We start from the raw sequence: 23,380 nt of genomic DNA, 5'->3' as shown, positions 1-23,380 counted from the left end.
CCTTTCTTAGACTGGATAGAGAGCACACAAAGAGACAGACTGGATTTACCTTTGTAACAAACATGCAAACAGCAATTCTTCAGCAGCACACTTAAAAAAATTCCTTCCTTTCCCTCACTTCCTGTGAGCTTCTCTTTAGTGGCATGTGGGAAACATTTGGAGCCACTTAAGGTGACTTTTGCCATGTTTGCATTCATAGCAGTTTCATTATTTCATTAAATCTTCAATATTGCAAGCTGCCCACCCTAAATATTATGCAAACCCTCTAGTTACAGGGATCTGATGCAATGACATGTGTGTGAATACAATAATAATTTGTGGAAATGATGACACATGTGACTGGTAAAATACCCCCGGTTAGCAGCGCATATAGTGGTTTCATGCATCGAGCTCAGGGAGCTGGTGTGTAATCTCTCTCGCAGAAAGGAATGGGAGGCCGGATTTTTCCAAAATTAATCAAACTTGCCCTACTGTCGGGGGCAGGTTGTGTGAACGGGTGTGCGCTCTGTTATAGTAATAATTGCATTTCTGAGAGCCCTGATCCACCCCCCAACCACTGTAGGATGATGCAAGAGCAGTCATGCTCACATTACGTGAGAGAAGCCTGCATTTTATGTGTGTCTCTTCTAAAAATAGCTGTGGTTGTCGTAAGCTGACTTGTATATATGCAGATTATATAGTCTGTAGCTAGTAACTAATTGTGTGTGTGTGTGGGGGGGGGGATTATGAATATGCCACGTCCAAATGCTATGACTATTTTTTTAGGTCCCCACAAGGGGAAACTTTTTAGAAAAAATCTGTGACTGCAATCAAAAAACTAAAAATGCCAAAAGTCTTGTATTTTGTTTGGTTGCATATGGTTCAGGTTAGGGCTGGGTGGGGGTTAAGGTTGTCATTGTTGAGATTAGGGTTTTTCCATAGAAATGAATGGACAGTCCCCAAAAGCACATGAATACAATCGTGTGTGTGTGTCTGTGCCCTGTGTATATGGGTTCATAAATATCTTCAGGCATCCTCACCATTCTAGGACTGCCTCACCAAGGTTCCGAGGGGGCCACTGTCTGGTGTGCAGGGGGGGGGACTGTGAACTGGTGCTTAGCCCTTAAGGCATCTCCTGTACATGGTAGATGCTAAGTGGCCTTCTCTGCAGTCCCCCCACCATTTCTCCTCTATATTCACCTCAGGCCAAAACTTCTGCTTTCTGCAGGCATTACAGTTCCTCTCTAGGAGTTGCTGTTTGCAGTTGATGTGCTATTTAGATTTCACCGTGCTAATACCATAAAGACCTGTTGGTAAATTTATCGGTGGTGGCATCCAATGATTTAAAAAAAAACATTTAATGATGTGATCTGTTGTTCATTATTTCACAAGCCGTCACGTGTCTGCTGTAAATCCTGAGTTTCAGTTGCCAAGGCCTTAGTGTGAGAGGTGATATCGTTATGCTAATGAAACTTGTCTAGCAAATAAAACTGCTCTAGATGCAGGATAATCACTATCATGATAAAAACATTGTCCCAGATGGCTTCTGTGATTATCACCAGTGTTTCGGTGCTCATGCTGCCTTGGGTGACAAGTGCACAAGGCAGGCTGTTGCAGGCCTGTATTCAATGGTTATTCATGGCGTTTAACAAGCTTCTCATTTGTAAAAAGGCCCTTAATGAGTAACACTCATAACAGCTGCCAACAGCCAACCAGCAGCCCCATGAGAAACACCAGTGACTGTTGGTTGATGTGCAGCATAGATGCATGACCCTCAACACACGGCCTTTCCTTACTGCACTCTGTCACCAGATGGTGAGACAAAAATATATCAGTAGTCCGAAGAGGTCTCCTGCTGTCAGTGACCGCGGCCCAAAATATCAGAAAGTGCTTTCAAACTCAGACCTATTGTCCCGCTCGGTGTGTGCAGGGCACCTCCATCCAGACCAAGGACAAACACCATAGTTTCACCTAGAGGGCACCTGTTTACATCCTGCTTTGTTAGCTTCCCTCAGCTTTCATTCTTGCGTCTGTTCACTTGCTGATCAGACCCAGGAGCACGGCATGTGGGCAGGTCCCCGCTGGCCTTTCTGACTGTCACTGTAACACTGTCTCTTACAGATGCCCTGGAGCTCATCTCTACTGCGGCCAACCATTCCAATGCAGCAATAAGGAAAATGGTGAGCTGCAGCGTTATGGCTCTGTCATACGTTCCCTCCCTTCCTCTCTCTGTTTCTCCCACCTGTCACTTCCTCTCTATCTGTCCCTCCTTCTCTTTTGTTCTTCCTCTATCTCCCTCTTCCCTCCACTACCTCTCTCCCATCTCTCCCTCTCTCTCCCACCATCTCGCCCTCCCTCTCTCCCATCCTCTCTCCTTCTCCCTCCATCTTTCTTTGTATTGTTTCTGGCCACTTCCCTCAGTATTTGGTGCTCAGAGTATTCTTTCTGTCCCGCTATGAAAATGCTTCTTCACTCCTTTGCTTCAGCGTCTTCCTTTGCACTGCGATGCATGCAGTCCTCTTTGAAAGTGACTTCTTTTTGTTTCAATGACAATATTTCAGCTGGCAGTTCATGGCAGGAAGTGCCATTTCCTGTTTCAGACAATACAAAAAGAGAAGGCCGTCTTACCGGAAAATAAGGCCCCCACCTTTCCATTAAGTCTCCCAAAAAACTGCCTGAATTATTGGAAATGAAATTTTATGTTTCATGTGAAATTTGGCAAATTGCCCAATTCCTGACTTAAATGCTTTACCTACAACTCAAAATAAAATGGATGCTTACACCCAGTCAAATTTTGTTTCCTCGTAAGATCTAAGGAATGATGATTCTCTCAGCAGTGAACTTCTGAAAAAAGCCAGAAATGATTTTAACACGTTGCAGTGACTTTTTCCTCCATAAAATATTCATCCACGTGCCATTAGGAGACCTTGTGTTTCATATGTTCAAGGAAAAGATGAACAAGCTTTTGAATGTGTATGAGCGGCTGGGCGGAGAGGAGGACATTGTGAACCCAGCCAATGAGCTCATCAAAGAAGGCCACATCAAAAAAATGTCGGCCAAGAACGGCACTGCTCAGGATCGCTATCTCTACTTGGTGAGCGCCGTTGGTTTCTTTGTCCAGTTCTTGCTGTGTTCTGATACACCAGGTTCAGTGTGTTTTTAAAGCCAACTTCTCACTATAGTGAGCTGTCACTTTGCAATGGGTTACTTCCTCTGTGTCTAGACGGACTGGCTTCCTTTACCCAGAAGTCAGTTTGCCTGCTGTGTGTGTGTGTGTATTATGTTTGTTACATTGTGGGGACCAAATGTTTGGTTACTTTGGTTAAGGTTTGAGCGTAGAGGTTAAGGTTGACATTGTTGTGATTAGTTCTTGATTAGTTGCATTGTTGTGTGTTTTCCTCATAGAAATGGACGGTCCCCACAAAGATATAAGTTCAAACGTGTGTGTGTGTGTGTGTGTGTGTGTACGCTCACCTGCATGTTTCCTTGTCTGTTACTCTGTACGTGTGTGTATGTATGACGAGGCTTGGTTCCAGTCACTCTGTGTGCCCCATGTCTCTTGCAGTTCAACAACATGGTGCTGTACTGTGTACCAAAGCTCAGGCTGATGGGCCAGAAGTTCAGCGTGAGGGAGAGGATCGACATCGCTGGCATGGAGGTACAGCCTTCCGTCGCTCAGCTGACCATGTCATACTCCTGCGATGTCAGGCGTTTAACCTGCCCAGTGTCAGTCTAATTAAAACCAGCTGTTATGAGTAGGTCATATTCAGGTTCAGCTCCTGTTGTGGAACAAACGGAGCATTGTGCTAACAGTGCAAAGGTTGTGAGTTCAAATCCCAGGGAGCCACACGTACATTGTTACCCTTCCCTCTACTGTTGGTTGCTTTGGATAAAAGCACCAAACAAATAGATAAAATGTAGTGATACTTTTTTATCGTTTGTATAAAATTGAAATAAAAATGTCAAACCCCTCTGGAAATATGATCATCAGCATAACTTGCGCTCAAACATCCTCTAGGTGCAAGAGAAAGTGAAGCACAACTTGCCTCACACTTTCGCCATCATCGGCAAGCAAAGATCTCTGGAACTGCAAGCCAGGTAGGGGTTCGGCTAGTCGCAGAGTTCGGCGGGTGTCACAGGTTTGGGTTTGGGGTGGACAGCTTGGAGTACAAGGAAAGTCAGCCAGGTCACATGACATGTGACATGACATGTCACCTGATTCGGCATGGCAAGTCTCCCCTATTTATGGAGGGAAGCCATCTCTGGCCCGCAGGGAGAGGGAAGGATAAAATGGGGGGTGGGGGGGAATTATCAGGTATAAGCTGTCACTGTATAAACACAAATCTTGGTGAATCCTGCTCATCAGCAATTACTCTGTTGGTCATGTGGGAAGAGCTTCTCTCTAAATTTATGCAGGAAACTGCACCAATGCAAGTTAAATCCATCCAGCTTCTGAACGTGTAAATGTGCACCTGATTTATATTGAAGCATATTCTTAATCACTCTTTGCACCTCAGGTCTGAAGAGGAAAAAGAAGATTGGGTCCAGGTGAGGACCTGTATTGAATCCTTTACTCGATTGGCTACTTGATTTTATCCATGAAGGCTTAACCTGTTATGGTTAAACACCAAGCCCACCAGAATTATAAATGCCCCCCACCCCCTCCCTCCTCATGACTGGAACTGACACCCCATTGGGTTACATGTCCATGTCCTTAACTGCTACACTGCACCCTGCTGTTACTGGTTGGTAGGAGGGAACGATAATTAAGTACATGAGAAGGATGGAGGTGAACAGACCAGTTAGGGAGTCTGACGTCTATAGCAGGAGGACCCGTGCTACTGCTGCCACAGCGCCCCCATCAGGCTAGGGTTATCCCAGAGATGAATGTGACCATCTTGCTGGCAAGTTGCACTTCAAAGCCCCCCCTCTGTGTGTCCGTTTGGGTGTGGAAAGGGGCCTCGCTTGGCCGGTAGCATGGCACTCCTCTCCACATGCACTGGTTGATCTGTTGAGGCCCCGTTGGTTCGTAGGCATGTTCTGTCAGCCCCTTACAGTGGCAGTGGCTGGGGCCCAGGTAGCAGTACCCCATGTGCTGCCGATAGCTGGATGCACCAGAGCAGGCCATCATAAGACAGGAATCACACTTATGCTTTTTATTGTTTCTGTGTTATCGCTGTTAATAATAATGGTGTTAATAGTTTACACATTGCATCACGGGCATTTCTCTGTCCATAGCTGAGCAATAAAAATACAACCGGTGTCTCTGTCTTTCAGGTGATCCTGGCCACTATTGAGAAGCACAAACAGAACAGTGAGACCTTTAACAAAGCCATTAACAGCTCCTTTTCCCGCGACGAAGACCAGCTGCCTGAGTCTCCTGTAAGGCATTCTCAGTATTGCCATCAGCACCCTGTACTCTGTGGGGGGGGGGGGGGGGGTCTGCTAACCACAGCTGGGTCATGTTCTATGTGTATAACATTATAATTTCTGGATGCTAAATGCTAGTTCACTGGTGCCGTAAACATCATCTGTAAGCTGAAGTATGGAATAACTTTACACAAATTAGTTTTTTAAATAATTATAACCTGACATGGAATGCTAAAAGCTACATAAATGCGAACAACTTCTCTGAATCTCTTGTGATGTACTTTAAATAAGCCAAACTGAGAGCCTGTGACCAAATGCAATGGTTCACTTCTCTGTCTAGAGCACTACTGCCACCTGGTGTCTAGAGAAATTATTGTTTATTTTTGTTATATGGCGTAAGTTAGACAGCTAATACATTGCGAAAGCATTGGTCTCTCTGGGATAACAAAAAAGATAAAACTTGCCCAGTTTGATACCTTTGCCTTGTAATTGTAATGCTCCTTTAGAGACATGCAGTTCAGTTGTTTATAGAAGATGTATTGATGGACTTTTAAGTATCATAGTTATTTCAAAGTAAACCTGGTTCTTCAAGCAACTCTGACCTTTTCTTCAGGGCCTTTGGAGCAACATGTCAGTAGACTCAGATGGTGGAGGTTTCCAAGAAAGGGTGAGCTTTGATTCTCTGGTGCAGCTCTAAATGTGGAGCATTCTCTGAGAGAAGAGCCAGATACAGATTTAATAATATTGCAACGCAGAAAGCAGAATGCACTGCCCATTTATCCGTGCTTTATAGAGGGCCCCATTCAAACAGGAGCCATACTCGAGATCAGCTTTAATAACATGTAGTGTTTGCTAGACATATAAGAGAAGCCTTTTAATTCACAGCCTTGTTACAAGATTATCGGAACCATATGAATGCTTATTTTATTTCTATTAATACTCTGTTACTGTTCCCCAGAGCCTACGGAGTATTAAAATAGTATACATACCCACAAGCCCATCCCTGCTTCTGTGAAGTATAGTTCTTATTAGCATTAACGCTTGGCCAGCACCAGGCAGTATAAGTTCTCCTCTGTAACTCAGATATCCATCTAGTTCACCTTCAGCGAGATGTGATCCCAGACTGCTGATGAGTTTCTGTCAGGGCAGAACCCATCACACACTTGTCTTAGTTACAGGCAGACACCTGCTTTCCACCTAGGATTTGACAATTCCTCCCGTAAATGATGCTAAATATGTCACAGTGGAACAGGTGTCCTCTTCACTTTCATTTGATGCCAAACTGGTGAAGGCACAATGTTGTGCATCTTGCCACTTTGTAACAGGGTTCACTGGCTCTTCTCCATTGCTCTGCTGTAACAAAATGCAATGACTCATTGCAGTCCAGAGCCGTTAGATGCCTGTATGGTACCAAACTTTGGACCTCCATTACAAACACCAAACAGCAACACCCCACATGTGAATGGCCGCTTTTGACCATCCTGTACCTCAGATGCTTTGCTGTAGAAATTTTGCCACTGGGCAAATGTTACCCACTGCCTGTTCCCTTCCAGAAAAGCTCCAAGAAGAAGGAGAAGGAGAAGCAGACATGTAAAGGGTGCAATGAGAGCTTTCACTCCATTACCAAACGCCGACACCACTGCAAAGCCTGTGGAGCGGTAAGAGTGTGGCTGAATGCAGTTGAAATCTGCTTAACTTTGTCTGAAATCCTGAGCACAATCTGGTGAGATGCTTGGTTTAGGGAGCCATGATTTACCTGTGAATGGTAGCACTCTGTGGGCGGGGCTTGCCTGTGAATGGCAGCACTCTGTGGGCGGGGCTTGCCTGTGAATGGCAGCACTCTGTGGGTGGGGCTTATGGATTCTACTTCCCCTTGGCAGGCTATCTGTGGGAAATGCTCTGAGACTAAGGTTTCCGAGAACAAGACCAGCCGAGTGTGCCGGGAGTGCTTCTCTGGGATGGCGGGGGGCCAGGGGCAAGAGGGCCTGGGGACTGCCGGAGATCAGAGGAAGAAGGCCCATGTGGAGGTGAGAGTCAGGACCCACATTAAAAGGGGGGTTTTATCCTCACAGCCAGTGCTGGCTTTTGAGGGCCATGGAGACACTTGGCACTCACTATGTTATTCTCAGTGCCACTTTCAGGAGAATAGAGCAGTTCAGTTTGAGTTTTTTCACCTCAAAGAAGAGGACAGCACTCAAGAAATACCCCCTCCCTTCTGTTTATCTGTGACATAATCCTATTTTCCATACTATATGTGCATGTGTGCTAAAGATTGAACTGTCTATTAAGCTGTGCATTATTGGTGCATTGAAATGCAAACTAAAGATGTTTTTTTTTAATAAACGGTGATCAATATATGGGTCAGTCAGTGAGCTGCTCTCAAAGTCTATAATAAAAAGAAAAGTAGCTCCCATCATGTTATTCATATGACTAGGTAGTGTATGGTATGTTAGTGGTATGTCCCGGTGGTGTACAGTATGTTAATGGTATGTCCCGGTGGTGTACGGTATGTTAATGGTATGTCCCGGTGGTGTACGGTATGTTAATGGTATGTCCCGGTGGTGTACGGTATGTTAGTGGTATGTCCCGGTGGCGTATCGCATGTTAGTGATATGACTAGGTGGTGTGTGGTGTGTTAATAGTATTGCTTGTTGTTGTTTACTATGTTACTGGTGAAATTTGATGTTATTGCTTGGTGATGTGTGTTATGCTTGTAGTATTGTTTGGTGGTGTATGCTATGTTACTGCTATTGCTTGGTAGAGTATACTGTGTTACTGATAATGTTTAATGGTGTGTGGTTTACTGTTATTTTTTTGCTTAGTGTTTAAGGTCTGGCCGCTTGTCAGCCTCAGAAATACAAGGAATCTCTGGAGCGTGTAGGGGAGGTTTTGGTGTGACGCTGGTTAGTGGATGGCCTGACACTGCAGTCCTCAGGTGCTGTGGGATAAATCAGCTTGACTTAGCAGACCCGGTAGCTCTGAGGAATGTGCTTTCATGAGCCTCAGTGTGAGCAGCCTCAGGCATCAAATATTGCTGTTTTACATGCTTTGCTTGCCACCTTAAGTAAGCAATCAGCAACAGCACAAGTGCGTAATGGCTGGTTTCCGCTGATCATAACATTCCTAAATTTCCTTGTAGATTTTACGGACCGGTGGTCTGAAGCAGATTTCAAGGGAGGTCCCAAGTCCTAATTTCACTACCTGGCTGTCTGCCTGGGTATCGTGCATAGATAAAAAACCTCTGCACAGCCTTTTCAGACTGTTCCGAAATTTGCTCCACAATAAAAGTTCTAGGATTAAATAGGCTTCCCAAATTATTAATAAGTGCAGAGTAAGTGTTTTAATTAGGAATGATTACACATGAAAAGAAGGTGTCTGGTGACTCTGTATTTAAAGTTTCCTTTGACTTGGTTCACTTGTGCCGTAATCCTGTTATGTTAATTTGAATGCACTACTGTAAGGCCATTAACGTCGCACCCTTAACTAATCTGCTCCGCTCAGATCTCTGCTCTCATACAGCAGTTCCTTGTGGAGTTTCCCCTTGTGTCAGAAGAAAGGCACAGAAGCACAGGGCAGTGAGGATTACAAAGACTGGCTCAAAGGCTGTTTGTTTGTGTGGCGCTGGGCAGATGTCTTACTATGGCTCCTTGACACCTTTCCAGCGGGAAAATACCGGACGTGATTAATGGCACCATCCGCAAAACTGTTATGCGATACATTAGTGCCAGTACCAAGCAGCAGCTTTCTCACATGAGAACAAAGTCAGTAAATTATAATTAAGCGTTTTGTGTAAGGAAAAAAATGGTAGTGGTTTTCTTTTAGCTGAGAGAAATTTGAAAGCTACAGAAATAATCACACAGAGAGGGACTGAAATGGGCATGAAGTGAAAATAATGTACCTGATTTTTTTTATTATTAAAGTGTGCTTTGTTATTTTAGACATTATATTTTGGCTTTCCCTGTGACCACGCAGAAGCAGAACTCCGTACCTGTAGAGAGCTGCCACTTCAGTGGCCTTCTGCACGTTCAGGAGAAGGGGAAGAGTTGGACGAAGGCCTGGGCAGCCATCACCAAGGCTGAGCCAAATGTTCTGCACCTGCAGAGTGCCGCACAGGTACAACATGAGCCACGGTCACCCGAGCTCCACCTGCCCAGGTGGAATTAGGTTAGAGGGTTAGGCTGCTCAGACCAAAGACTGGCCCCTCTCAAGCGCATGGACAGGCCCTGCATGCGGCCCCTTTGCACACTGAGCGAGTGCCTCTTTCTTACACTGCTTCCAGGTGTTACTGGTGCTACTGCTTTTGCTTTCATCTCTTAGGTCTGTTCATGCACACAGAAAAACAAACAAAATCAAGCAGCATTCCTTTGCCAAGCGATTATGATTAATGAGCTCAGAGATGAATATTCATGTCTTCCAATGAACAAAAATGCGTCTCTCAGCAAGATGTGGGTCCGCCACAAGAGCCCATGAATGTAACACCTGTTCTGTTGAGCAGCAATTACTCATTTGGAGGAGCTCAGGCTGCATCACAGCATATGAAGCAGATCGCTGTTACACCTGTGTGTGACTGTCTCAGCCCTGCACAAGACAAGAAGGCATTGAAATTATAACAACATATACACCACTTCATTGTCACCTGATACAACCCAGGAAGTGGCTGTTACTGGCTCTGCTATGTTTTTATTGGCCTGTATTGGTTTTTGAACAACATTAATCTGGGAAATAATGCTTGTTGATATTGTTGGTCACCGTATATGTCTGTTTTGCAAGATTCTTATATGTGTGTGTGTGTGTGTGTGTGTGTGGGGGGGGGGGGGGGGGATTAATGTTGTGAGTTTCTGATGGGGTCCTTCATTAGATTGTCGCTGTACCCTCCTCCCTCAGGAAAGCCGCTTTCCCCAAGCGATCCCCTTAACCGGATGTGAAGTGAGCACACCCACGGAGAGGCAAGAAATGAAGTATGTTTTTCGGCTGAACCTGGCCCAACAGGTGCTGCTATTCAGTGTCCAAGACCAGGAACTCCATACAAAATGGATGGAGGTTCTCTCCAGGGCATCCAGGGGCGAAGCACCGACAGAGACTCCTGTCAGTCAGGCTGAATTCAGAAAGAGTCAGTAGTGTTCCATCGCCCTTCTCCATGTACAGTGTACGTCTTACTTGAATTCACTCTACCGTGGCACTTTCCTGTTATATATTGTATCCTCAGAGGGGCTCCTCCCCTAAAACCCCCTGTTTGCTATCACGTTTATGTCTTTGCTGGTCTTTTTTAAATGTTCTTCTCCATTATTAGGGGAGATGAGAAAATATTTTGAATCCTTTTTTGTATGACATGACATATTCTCTAAGGCATTCACTGAACCATGGTTTTATTTATGTTGTTTTTGTCCTCCCCGCCACCACACCAAGAATGACATGCCCATTGTGAAGCATTATTCCTGCCCCATATCGCTCCCGTCTGATTCAGTATTGACAGTAAGATGTGACCCCGGCTGACTCTGACTGGCTCGGTGCCTGATCCTGTGAAGAATGTACAGTGTGTATAATGTGTCTTTAGGGTCCAAAACTGTCCATTTTAAGTTATAAGAAGTCAAAGCTTGTGGCTGGCCACTGGATTGCAACCCAACCGAATATGTCTCTGTGCATGTGATGTCACCTGTGAATCAGAGACTTGTCCCTGAGGATAGTCTTGCTATATAAAACGTACCAAAAAACAAGTACTGTATGTTTGGCGCCCTGGAAATGAGACATGAGAAGGATTTCTGCCTGCATGTACATTTACATGTGTTGTGTTTTTAAACAGACTGGGTCGTCTTTAAATACATGTACATCCAGACTTATCACATATTTAACCAGGACCATGACATTGAAATACATAAGCAGATCATTAAATAAATAACATGTACAATTCATAATTTGCAACATTGTCTTAATTGTATTCACTAGATGGGGAATACATATGATCTCGGGACTTGGCTGCTGCCTCTTCTGACATTGCCGCAGACACGTTTCTCATTAACACGATAACTCAAAAAGTGTTTAATGGATCTTAAGCCTTTTCAGACACATTGTATGGATGGATATCTGGAAGTGACCATATGTTGAGACTTATTGCACCAGAATTGAAATAGCATCACATAGTGGTAGCAAAGGCAAAGATCAAGATCGATGTACATCTGATTTCATTTTGAGACATATTGCTGCAAAATTGAAGCAGCAGTGCTGTGTGGCAGTAAAGGGTGGAAAGCAACTGCAGAAGACACTTGGTCCTGTGTACACACAACTCTGAAATATTTGATGGATCTGTCGTGGACTTCCTAGGGACATTGTATAGGATGTGATGTACTGGAATCTTTTTCATTTTGAGACAAATCATGCCAAAACTAAAGTAGTACGAGTACCTCTTAGAGACTGCAAAGGGAAGAGGAAGAACTGCTGATTACACTTGATCTTATGAACACAAGAAGACAAAAACATTTCACAGATCTTTTTTACAATTTCACGGAAACATTATGTGGATGAACATCTATGTGTGTTTTCATTTTGACACAAATTGCATGAAAATTGAAGCAGTGGCACGTAAAAGGGGAGCCAAAGATGCAAATCTAGTGAACCTGATTACACTGAGACAGTCAACTAAGTTGGGCTTTTAATAAAGATTTTTTGAGAGGTGGGGAGGGTATGTGGGGGGCTAGAGATCGTAGAAGTTGTGGGTTGTGAGAGGAGTAGGGTTTAGATTGGGGGTGACATTTTATGGTTCATTATGTTTGGTTAAAGACAATGCAGGATTGGGACTTCTTCCTGAAAGTGATAAATGGCTTGCAGTCTTCACATAAAAGAAGTGTTTTCATCCTACACCAGGAATATGAAATAAAGGTAAATATTACAACACAAGCTCCTCAAGATAGAGACAGCACTATTACCCACTGTGCCACAGTGAAGCTGACCTGCGATTACATTTCAGAGTGATTCAGTTTAAGTCAATTTTAATTGTTCTTCCGCCTTTCACAATTGTTCAATGAAACAATTATTGTACATGAGGTCACAGTGTGACATTTAGGAAACTCACAATGCAGAATAACATGCACAGTACAAAGCAGTGAATGACAGTGTTATTAGACAGCACAGCATAATACAGAAAGGAGTGTAATAGTGCGGTATGATATGTGCGGCAGTATATTAGCAAAACAATGCAGTGCAATTCAGTGGCTCTACTATCTGCAGGTATGTGGGGAGTTCTAAGTACTAAAAGAGGTACATGATGTGAAACATGAGTTATGGAGAGATCTAACGTGCAGCCACATTTAATCTGTTTGTCGATCTGAACGACCTGTTAACGACCTAAACGAGTTATCTGTTCTGACCATCTGAGATGCAGAGTTGCCGACTTTGGTCAGCTGACTGGAGTGAGATTTTCAATCCAAGACAAGACTTCACACGCATGCACACGCGTTTACATGTTTGTAACAGTTTTATCACCTTAAATAAATAGTCTGTAGGGTTTGAAAACTATCCCAAAGCTTTTGATGTAGCCAATTTTAGGTTTACAACTGTTGGATTTCTTGCGTGAGAGTCTGAAACCTGTCAAGTCAGACGCGTGAGAGTTGGCAACCCTGCAGCTATTGCATACATGTATTTATAAGCAGATCAGTGTTACCTCATTCTTCAACAAGCTAGCGGTGTTTCTTTGGTAAAATGTATATAGGAAATGTTAAAAATCATTAATGATTAATACATCCATCATGTAGCATGGAGAAGCTTGCTAGATATATTGACGTTCACACGAATGTGTTACGGTTTTAGGCCTTCCCAGCGGTCCGATATTGGCGGTAAGCGATGAACAACAACAGACGAAGCATTGCAGTATTGCACAAATTTCAGCGACTTGGTTCTTATATGTAGAGAATATTTTATTTTGTACTTGAACTAAGAAACTGCAGTATTTCAGCGCTGCAGGCAGTCTCCCCTTCACTGCTCGAGCAGGGTATACACGCACATCAACGAGTGCTGAGGCAGTAAACACAGATGAACATTTCTCAGGGCAATTACAGCGCCTTCGAGAGATACCGGACAGCTGCATAACCTTGAGATACTTTTTTCTAGACTTGATATAACATTCCATCTTAAGCTCTTGCGGCTGTTTTAGCTTTGCGGCTAAATAGTTATTATATCTTATGTCAAGGTCCGAACGGTTAGTAAAACAAAGGTGGGTTTCATTTTCATGTGTCAGTCTTTGCAGCTGAATACATTTCAGTACTCCTTAGTGTGTGTGTGTAAGCCAAAAAAATAACTACTAAAACGATTTATGGCTCAGATATCGTTAGCTTACAGCAGTCAGTTTATATCAGACTCTCCATTTACCCATGTTAACGTTCTGTTTTGTTTATCTTTCACACAAATACAAACAGAGGAAAACGAAGCCGATGACAGATGGTTTCTACTGTGTAACCTTCGTTAGAAAATCCCAGCTCATGGAAGGAAGTCGGAACGTGCAGTCTGTTCAGGTTTTCACAGCCTGCAGGAAAGCATTACACTGATACTGTTTGTTTTTTAATTAAGCCAGAGTTTTTTATGTCACATACACATTCACACAATGTGTAGTGAAATTCTTGAAAATTAAGGTCCCACCGAGATTTGAACTCGGATCGCTGGATTCAGAGTCCAGAGTGCTAACCATTACACCATGGAACCTATGCATACGTCATTTTCTGTATCAGAGCTGGTGACAGATTGTCGCCTTAACTTGTCATTTTTTGTTAAAATCTTTTTTTGTGCTTTGTCTGTTGCGGACGGGAGACGTGTTGTTCGGAATGAAACTCTCCCCAGTGATTACCCTTAAGTCTACGCTGTTCGCCATGCTGGAAGAGATGAGCATCTACGAGTTTCCGCGTGTTTTGTCTTATGCGTCCCCAATGCACACTGGGAAATTGCTGGGGGTCCTCTTGTAATCAGTGGTATTGCTGTCACAATTATCAGCTTTAGAATTGCCATCAAAGGCATGCAGCCGCTTTTGTGGGGTAGCCTCCAAGGGGACAAGAAGAAGGAAATTGTGAGCCAGTCATTTCTGTCACTGGCTTTGTTTCAGGAATAATAAAAATGTGATCAGCCATTAACACTTACACTGTTCTAGGTCATACACAATAGTGTGGCCATTATATTAATTTGTACCAGCAGTAATTTGTGTTAAAGGTGAATCAAGTCACTGTTCAGTGGAGGTGCAGTGAGGCACCTCAGAAAGTGATTCACTGGATCTTAGCTGCTCACTTGCCATTACAGTGAACCGTTATTTTTATTAATTGTTTAATTTATGTTGTTTATGTTGTTATTGTGAGATGCCACCAAGTCAGAGTTAGCATTGTGTTATCCATTCTGTTATCCATTGTGTTGTCTATTCTGTTATCCATTGTGTTATCCATTGTGTTGTCCATTAGGTCTGTCTTCCCCTTGGCATTTCTGCTCCTTATAATCCTCTTTTGCTTTAAAAATTTTCCAAGCTTTTCCAGTGCCCTGGGTTTTTTCATATCCAAAATACTGATCCAGAATTCTGATCTTGCTTCTGCCAGCTGTCAAATCCATAGGTTTTTTGACAAATTGGCACATCTAAAGTTCAAATCTGGTAACAGTTTCCCTAAGGTAGGGGGAAAATGAATTTACCATTAAGTGAGGAACTTTCAGGCAGTAATGGAAAGCTGGTTTTACTTTCCATAGTATTCAAGACAAAACTTCCCAGCTCCTTCCTAAACTGCATGGCAGCATGATACCCTTCAGCAAACTGAAAGCACAGAGAAAGAGATTTTTGATGACTTTCCTTTAACAGTGTTCTGTTCTCCCCATGCTTGGTCTGGATAGGCTCTTGTCTGGCCTCTTCACTCTACCCACATAATGTAATTTGGCTGAACATGGGGGAATGTGATCGACATTTTCCACCTTTAATTGAGTGGGTCAAAATATAAATATTAAATAGTTATTCAAGAAAATTAATCAAATTAATTGTCCCTTTGATTATGCTACTCTAAAGTGTCATGGATATGAAGAAAGGTAAGTTCACTATCTCTCAGCAGAGGAAATACTATTTGTGTGATTATACTATTTGAGTGTTTTTGTATGTACTATTTGTTTACACAATACTCTTACTTGGGACCGCTTTTAGAGAATGTCTGTATATAACAGTGTAACTGTTATATATTGTTATATACTGTTACACTGTTACACTGTCTTGGTCCTTTGTGGCTAAATGTGTGTAGCTTTATAAACGCATGAATTTCTGCAGTAGGAAAGGGCTTCCTGTATCTTGCCTCAATGGTGAAACCCCCTAACCCACACTTCTGAGAAGTGACTGCATGACAGAAAGCGCTGTACAGGCCGGGTTGTGGCAGGCAGCTGTGTACAGCCTCCACCACCCACAAGCAGCACCTTCCTTCCCCTTTTGCTTATTGTTGCCTCCGACTGGCGTAAGAAACTGCGTCAGTTTTCGCAGATGTGTTACTCTATGCTTGCCTGTGCTGTCTGGTGACAGCTCAGAAACATGTCGCTTTTAATTAAGATGTCTGGGCATTCCTCTATGATGTCATAAGTAGTTAAGCTCGCTGATTTCTGCAGTCCCATCAACATCCCGGCAAATGATTTTTGCGCTCGTAGCGTCTGCCTGCTTTTGTGAGGTTAAAAATAGTTTTCTTTTTCTGTCATCTGGCAGAAGTGATTCCCCTGCACTGCATGCCCCGTCAGCCACAGCTGGGGTGGAGATGATCGAAAAAGCTTTCACAACGGAATGGCACAATGCTGCATGAAACTTTGAGGGGGAGGGGGCGGTTGCACCTCTCCGCCCCAGGAAGAGGCAGCTCCACTATCGCAGAGCCCGAAGCACAGCGGTGTTGTGAAATTGTTCGGAGAGTGTGCTCACTCAGATTTTACTCACTCAGGAAATGAATTATGCTAACGTTACTGTTATGTTTCCTTTTGTGTGTGGTATGGTAGCTTGTGTGGTTGCTTCCCAAGTATGTGGAGCTTCATGGTACTACAAGCCTGAAATGGCTTTCTGGGAGCAGAACGCAGTATGTTCCTTAAGGTCAAACGTGTACCCTCAAGTACAGAACCCATGTTCTCTATGTCCTCTTTCATAGATCGTTACGTGGCACGTCCTTTTTCCGAACATGCAACAAAGTACATTTTTGGGCACCCGAAATTTCATCGTTGGGACAAGGTATGGGTTTGCATTTCGGGTATGGATGGTAGGGACATGTACCTTCCAATATTGTGTGAGAACCGTGTTTGATTAGGGAGGTGGGGGGTTCGGGGCTGATTTGGTCCCCACTAATCTTTAAACCAGAACTGTACCCTTACTTTGGGAATAACTCAGTCGTGGGATTAAGATGAGTCACATGCGTAAGTAGCAGGTTGCTTGAAGTCTGGCAAAAAGTCTCTGGTAATGGGCCGCCTCCAAGCTGCGATCCTGAAAAGATGATCAGGGAGAAGGCTGGTCGTTCAGGAGAAAGAAGGACAGTGATGGATCAGCTGCTGCAGGAAGACCCAAATTCACACTTTCTGAAAAGGCGTAATCACGCTTCGAGAACATGAATGAGCAGGCATAAAAATCAGCCCCGCACCTTCCCCCCCCCCCAAAAATGCTCATTTCACAAGACTGCTGTAAGACAGCTGTGGTGTTATAGAAGGAAATGCACCATGTCGACATGTTTTGACGTCTGTCATGCGTGCATTGATGTCGTATAAGTATGCCTGACATCTTAACTCTAACCAGTTTTTTTTTTGTAATAGTATTTATGTTTGCTTTTTGGTTGGGGGGGGGGTGTGCTAGATAGCTTTGTGAATTTCTGAATATTAAAATGTGTGCCAAATGAGAAGTACATGCAGCTAGGTAGATACGCAGGAAGAGAAGCTGGAGACCTCCGAGTTGTGGGCGGCCAAGCATCTCTCTGTGCTGCTTACAGCCTGATGCACCAAAGAGGGAGGACATCACACCAACCACATCAAATCAGCCGTATCTCGCAGAGCAGCTGGGCTGGGTGGCGACTCTCTGTACTGGCCGGTCTTTTCCGACCCTGAATCATCCGCACCTCATTACAGATCCCTGAGCAGATGGGATTTAAGTCTTTACACTGTTACAAAGTCGAGAGAACCACCCGCGCCGCTTCATTTGTCTCACTCACGCCGCTATGGCGCTCGTGCCTGTGATAATGCTGATTCCGGACTTTCCTCATGCTATTGTCAAAGACTGTCAGCATAGATTCGTACACCCAATTCCTCGTATGGTTTCCGTCCCGGAGCCGGTTGTGTAGCTGCTCCTGGTTCTTCCCCAAGTTTCATAACATCAGCCTCAGATCAAGTCAGTGTAATGCAGCTCTATAAGCAGATCAAATCAGACTCTCAAGGTGCTCACTTATGTTTTACGGAGATACAGAGTGTGACCTGCAGTGTGACTCCCTCTACCCTGAAAACTGCACACGCTGGTCTTCTCTGTATCTCACCATTACGCTTTCTTGCTCCATACAGCAAATATAGCAACCCATCCATTCATCTTCCAATAACCTATTCAGTACTGGGTCAGTGCAGGGCCTGGACTTTGTCCCAGGGTAGCTTAGAGCACAAGGCAGGAGATGGGATACAATGTAGGAACCTCAACTCAACTAACAGCATGTCTTCGGACTATGGGTGGAAGCCCCCACAAACACGGGGAGATGCAGATCCACACAGACATGGGTGGGGGTAGGGTTAGGGTTAGGGGTAGGGTACCCTGCCAGCAAATAGGACAATTATGATCCATAGTCTGTTCGCTGGTTGCTTCAGCATACTTATAATAAATTAAACATTGCTGGTATTGGAATTTAATTAAAAATATAGCAGACAAAATAAATAGCAGAAGGTTTATATGACTGACTATGACACGTTTATTATTCGTTCTATCCTATTTAGGATGTGTGCTATTTAACTTCAAGAATATTGGTAGTGTAATTTGTTTAGTTTGTGCTTGGTTATACACGGTAGTTCTGTAGAATGACTAAGTACATTAGCCTATGAATCTATGTTCATAGTAAATGTATGTATTATTTGATTAATCTGTTTTCATACCTTATAGTTTGTATAAAGCTACAAAATTGTCACTTCTGTCAGTCACACGCACACAATTTTGAATAAATGACTCATTCCTATATTCAAATATAGATTTTTTCATTGAAAAAGGGAATAGAAAGGACTATTGAATGCTGTTCCTTTAAAGGACTGTTATTCTTCTCATTCTAAAGCAGTTTTACAATGGCAGTTGGATCACCATGACAACCAAATATCAATCAGGGAGGGGCGGAGGGTGTCAGTGCCATAGATTATCAAAGCTGTAAATTATCTAGCAAATTTCAGGCACCGTATTTACAGTGACACTGAGTGAGTCCATGTACTGCTGAATTTGACTGCTTCACTCATTGACTTCGGTTGATTACCTCTCTGTACTGTCTCAAACTCCATTTTTGTTCTTGACATAATATTAATATACTCCTTAAGTAGGTCAATGTTCTCTGTTTTGCCTTTGTATTATTGTTAATGACAAATTCAAGCATTATAAACAATTTCTACTAAGCAAAATATTTATAGAAGGTTGTCCAAATTCCATCCATCCACCTGCTTGCCCAATGTGACTCAGTCTATCTCTGGAATCACATAGAAGATGGATGGATTTCTGTAGTTTGATGTAGCTTTTAATACTCCTGTATCATATAGTTCTGTCCTGTCGTTGCTACGCTGAACTTCCCTTGTCCCTCGGGAAACTCATCTTTAATAATCCAGCATTTTATGGCTAATTCACAGTATCACAGAAGTTCACAATGATTTGGAGGGATTTATATCCCCAGCAGTTAAAAGTCTTAAATCCTTGGTTACTTTGAGCAGGTAATGATTGTTGTTAGATAACGGTAAGATCTTTGCAGCACCTGCCAGCAGCTCATGGAGTGGCAGTGAGGAGGATCCTGCCAAGACCTGTGCCGTCGTTTACTCTTCATCAGCACTCATATCATCTAACGTAACATTTAACTTCGATGTTTGCAATTTACGGTTCTCTGTGAATGTACTCAGCCCTTTTAATTCACATTTACATTTTGCTGTTGAATTTAGGTAGCGAGTTAGCAAATCAGTAAATGCGAAAATATCTAAGTGCTCGGTGAACCTCAGAACAACATAACTGATCAAAGATATTAACAGAACATCAGTTATGCTTTAATAATGTTTTTATTTCATATGAATCAAGTATTTGTTGACCAATGTTGCAGATATAATTGCTAGACTGCCTCCAACCGGCCTGATAAACATGAGTGTCTCTGATGCAGAGCGGCGGCTCTGTGGGGGGGACCGTCTGCAGGCTGTTCTAAGAACTCAGCCTCGGCTTCAGTCTGATTCAAAGGTAAATGGCCTTAAGTTTGGACTTTCACTTCTTCCTCTGTTTCTATAGCAGCCGGCTCCAATTTCCACTTGTCTGTGGGTCTCTGTCTCAGCACTGAATATTTTGATTCTTTAACAAGTTATTCTTTTTCATTCATTTAACCACAAATGAGCCTTTTATGATTTATCACACGGCTTTATGATAGATAAAGTATTTCCATTATATGTCTGTTTAACAGACACAGCAATGCGGTCATAGCTCTCTGTGACTGGATCCATATTCCTGTTTAACAGATTGTCTCAGGTCTCTCTGACAGATACCATATTGTTATATGTGTGTATAACAAGTTTTCTCTTTGATGATTCTGACAGATAAGTACACAAGAGTGATGCAGGTTCTGTGTGATGGATCACTACGACTGATACAGGTTCTGTGTGATGGATCACTACGACTGATGCAGGTCTGTGTGATGGATCACTATGACTGATACAGGTTCTGTGTGATGGATCACTACGACTGATACAGGTTCTGTGTGATGGATCACTACGACTGATACAGGTTCTGTGTGATGGATCACTACGACTGATACAGGTTCTGTGTGATGGATCACTACGACTGATGCAGGTTCTGTGTGATGGATCACTACGACTGATGCAGGTTCTGTGTGATGGATCATTATGACTGATGAGAGGCTCTCAGGGTTTATAGAGTTCAAAGGCACCATTGGCCTGGCTCCAGCGCCTAATGCCATCTTCCTGGGCAGAGACGAAGTGTGAAACGGCTGAAAGAAGAAGGATTTGGGTAAGCCGCAGTGTCACTCACATCACCACAGGCAGGGCTGACACGAAACATGGCGGAGGACACAACATGGCCAATATCTAAGTGTTTCAGAATAAGTCACATGGGAGCCACTGAATAAGAACGTACTGGAGACTGTGTTCTGTGCCCTGTGGTTTACAGAACTGAAAGTTTCACAGACGCGAGACGGTTGTTGTGAAACGCTTTCAGTTCAATTACACTTCGGCCTCAATCTACGGCTTCCCCCCTGTCATTGCAAGATGCACATGAGATATCTGTGCACATTCACCAAAAACATGATCGATGAGACTGTTGACATAAATTACCGGCATCAATTTCATATTTTAAGTTACTCAAAATTGTGATTGCTATTAAACACTAAGCAATGGCAGGATCCTCCCCACTGTCACTCCATGAACAGGTTTCAGGCGTTACAGAGATCGTCTAATATCTATCATTAGCTGGTTAAAATAACCAAGGATTTAAACCCTTAACCTCCAAATCACTGACAGCATGTAAAGCCTTTTTATAATCCTATGCATTAAACATAAAATACTATATTATTAAATATTAGGAAAGTCTCCTGGAAGACTGGAGTTATAAAGACAGATCAGTGGTCTGCAGACAACAGCGGTACCTAAACAGAGATATATAACACATACATATCTGTCTTTGTAATAAACTTTTCATCCATCTTCCATCCACTTATCCTGCTAAGGGTCATGGGGGTGGGGGGGGGGTGGTCCATCATACAACGCATACATGCACACACTCACTCACTCACATGGTTGGGCACTATGGGCATTTTCGAGACAGCAATGCATCTAATTGCACGCGTTTGTTCTATGGGAGGTAACCTGCATGACACTGATGGTAATTAATTTGTAACTAGCCAACTTGTGCATTCATTCATAGCAGTGTACAGATCTGCTGATGCTAATATGCTGTTCATATTAACCAGCACTATAGCAATGAGTAATTCATTCAGAAAAGCCCTTTAACCATTGGTTTTCCCTTCATTCTCCATATGTGCTCTGCTCTGGAAATGCCCTGATGATTGGAGGTCAGTGTTAGTGATGTTTAAAGCTCCTCACTCGGGAAGCCAGTCAGGAGTGAAGCATCAGCATCATGGGTGAGAACGGATAAGTCAAAGCGACTCTTTGCACATCAGCTCCTGTAAACCAAACACTGATAATTCAGTTTCTTTTCCAAGATGAAAGGCACACTAGTTAGACACCAACTAATCCGCCTGTGTGTCTTTGGACGGCAAGAAGAAGCCCGTCTAACACTGGGAGGACCAGTGAGTCACATACGCTGGGTTCAAACCCCCAACTCTGAAGGTGTGAAGCAATAGTGCTGACCACAGAGCCACCATACCGGTCTGTTTTAGATGTTTTTAGTGACACATCCATCCGTCCATCTTAGCTGCTTGTCCTCAGCAGGGTTGCTGGGGTGATAGAGTCTAGCCCAGGCAGCACAGGGCACAAGACTGGGGTACATCTTTAATGGGATGATTCTGTCACACGTAGTGTAAAAAAAAAACTTATGTTTGCATAATTTGTTTTTGCTTATTATTGCTGACAGCTCCATTCAGACAAGTTTGTTAGGTTAACTACCTTTGATGAGTGTCTGTGCTGTGCAGATGTCCCTGAGACGTTGACCCCTGTGAGATCAGAAGATCATCTGCACCCTGCATGACGTGACACGACAGGATAATGAGTCATATTCGCCAGACTTTCACTTTGTTTATTACTAGATATCCTTCTTTAATGCTAGCATGTGCATTGGTTGCTTATCATGTTTACTAATGCCTTACCATCTGTTTCCATTAGCATTGCCTTTAAGTACCACAGAACTGCTTTCCTCAGTCCACATGTGACTGTATGGACAGAATGTAATTTCATAACATATATCTGAATGCTGAATGAATATTTGGTTCTTGTGTGAAAAGATTCTTTCATTTTCTACCCAGACTAAGAAACTGCTTTATTTCAACGCTGCATGCAATCTCCCCTCTACTGCTTCAGCAGGGTATATGCACATACTGCTTCAGCAGGGTATAGACGCACATCAAGTGTTGAGGCAGTGATCTACAGTACTGGACAAAATTGTGGAAACACTTCCAATTTTAAGAGACTGTAGAACTGTATTCAGCTGCTGCTCTGTTACTATTTAATTCTCCAGTGTACAAATTTCAGGTCCAGAAAGTATAAATCCAGACTATGATTTTGTTTCAGCCAACCAGCTGTGTATTCTGTGACAGTGGCTCTTCATACTCAATTGATTGGTTGAAACAAAATCCTGGTCTGGATTTTTACTTTCTGAACCTGACATTTCCACCTCTGCCAATGTATGACATTTGTAACATTTTTTAGTTGTTTATAAATATTACTGCCAAAATATGTGTAGTAATTTTTAAAGCGTAATACCAAAAATGCTAAGTACCACAATTTTGGCCACTAGTGTATATCTAGTTGTTGCACCTGGGCCTAATAAACAAAGTGGTAACTCACTGTCTCAAGGCTGGGGAGGAAACCAGCTCAGACTGAGAAGGAAAGTGGCACTGCTAATCTCACTGGCCAAGGCTGAGAAGGATAGGGAGTATGAGGGGAGACGGCACCAGTAATAAGAGCAATTTATAGCAGGCAGAGCCTTTGCATTCCAGCTGTGTTAATTAACGTTCCTCGGTCTTCTGATTTCTTCCATACGGTTCACCAGTGCCAAAGTCCAGTCGGGTCCAGCCTCCCCTGGAGGAAGCACAGTCTGTACTGTCCTCATTACCAAAAGGGATTCGCCCCACTGAACAACCTTTCAGCTCACACACCTAAGGCTATGCACACACACATACACACAGTC

The 23,380-nt window shown here is 43.3% G+C and overlaps 1 protein-coding gene and 1 non-coding gene across 2 annotated transcripts in view; one reads left to right on the top strand and one right to left on the bottom strand.

Moving 5' to 3' along the window:
• The window catches only part of fgd (faciogenital dysplasia), a 43,928-nt gene extending 32,667 nt beyond the window's left edge, over positions 1 to 11,261 (top strand). Inside the window, exons 9-19 of the mRNA XM_049017046.1 lie at positions 2,101 to 2,159; positions 2,927 to 3,073; positions 3,545 to 3,637; positions 3,998 to 4,077; positions 4,497 to 4,527; positions 5,257 to 5,361; positions 5,963 to 6,016; positions 6,903 to 7,007; positions 7,230 to 7,376; positions 9,322 to 9,462; positions 10,234 to 11,261. Of these exons, the coding sequence (XP_048873003.1) occupies positions 2,101 to 2,159; positions 2,927 to 3,073; positions 3,545 to 3,637; positions 3,998 to 4,077; positions 4,497 to 4,527; positions 5,257 to 5,361; positions 5,963 to 6,016; positions 6,903 to 7,007; positions 7,230 to 7,376; positions 9,322 to 9,462; positions 10,234 to 10,467 (1,196 nt within the window). The 3' untranslated portion in view covers positions 10,468 to 11,261. The remainder of the gene's footprint in view (positions 1 to 2,100; positions 2,160 to 2,926; positions 3,074 to 3,544; positions 3,638 to 3,997; positions 4,078 to 4,496; positions 4,528 to 5,256; positions 5,362 to 5,962; positions 6,017 to 6,902; positions 7,008 to 7,229; positions 7,377 to 9,321; positions 9,463 to 10,233) is intronic.
• Positions 11,262 to 13,965: 2,704 nt separating this feature from the next.
• trnaq-cug (transfer RNA glutamine (anticodon CUG)) lies at positions 13,966 to 14,037 on the bottom strand. Its single transcript has one exon. It is a non-coding gene; the product is annotated as a tRNA-Gln (tRNA).
• Positions 14,038 to 23,380: the final 9,343 nt, after the last annotated feature.

The sequence above is a fragment of the Brienomyrus brachyistius genome, chromosome 6, assembly GCF_023856365.1.
Source record: "Brienomyrus brachyistius isolate T26 chromosome 6, BBRACH_0.4, whole genome shotgun sequence".
NCBI classification, from domain to species: Eukaryota; Metazoa; Chordata; class Actinopteri; order Osteoglossiformes; family Mormyridae; genus Brienomyrus; species Brienomyrus brachyistius.
This window is presented reverse-complemented; position numbering and strand designations above follow the sequence as displayed.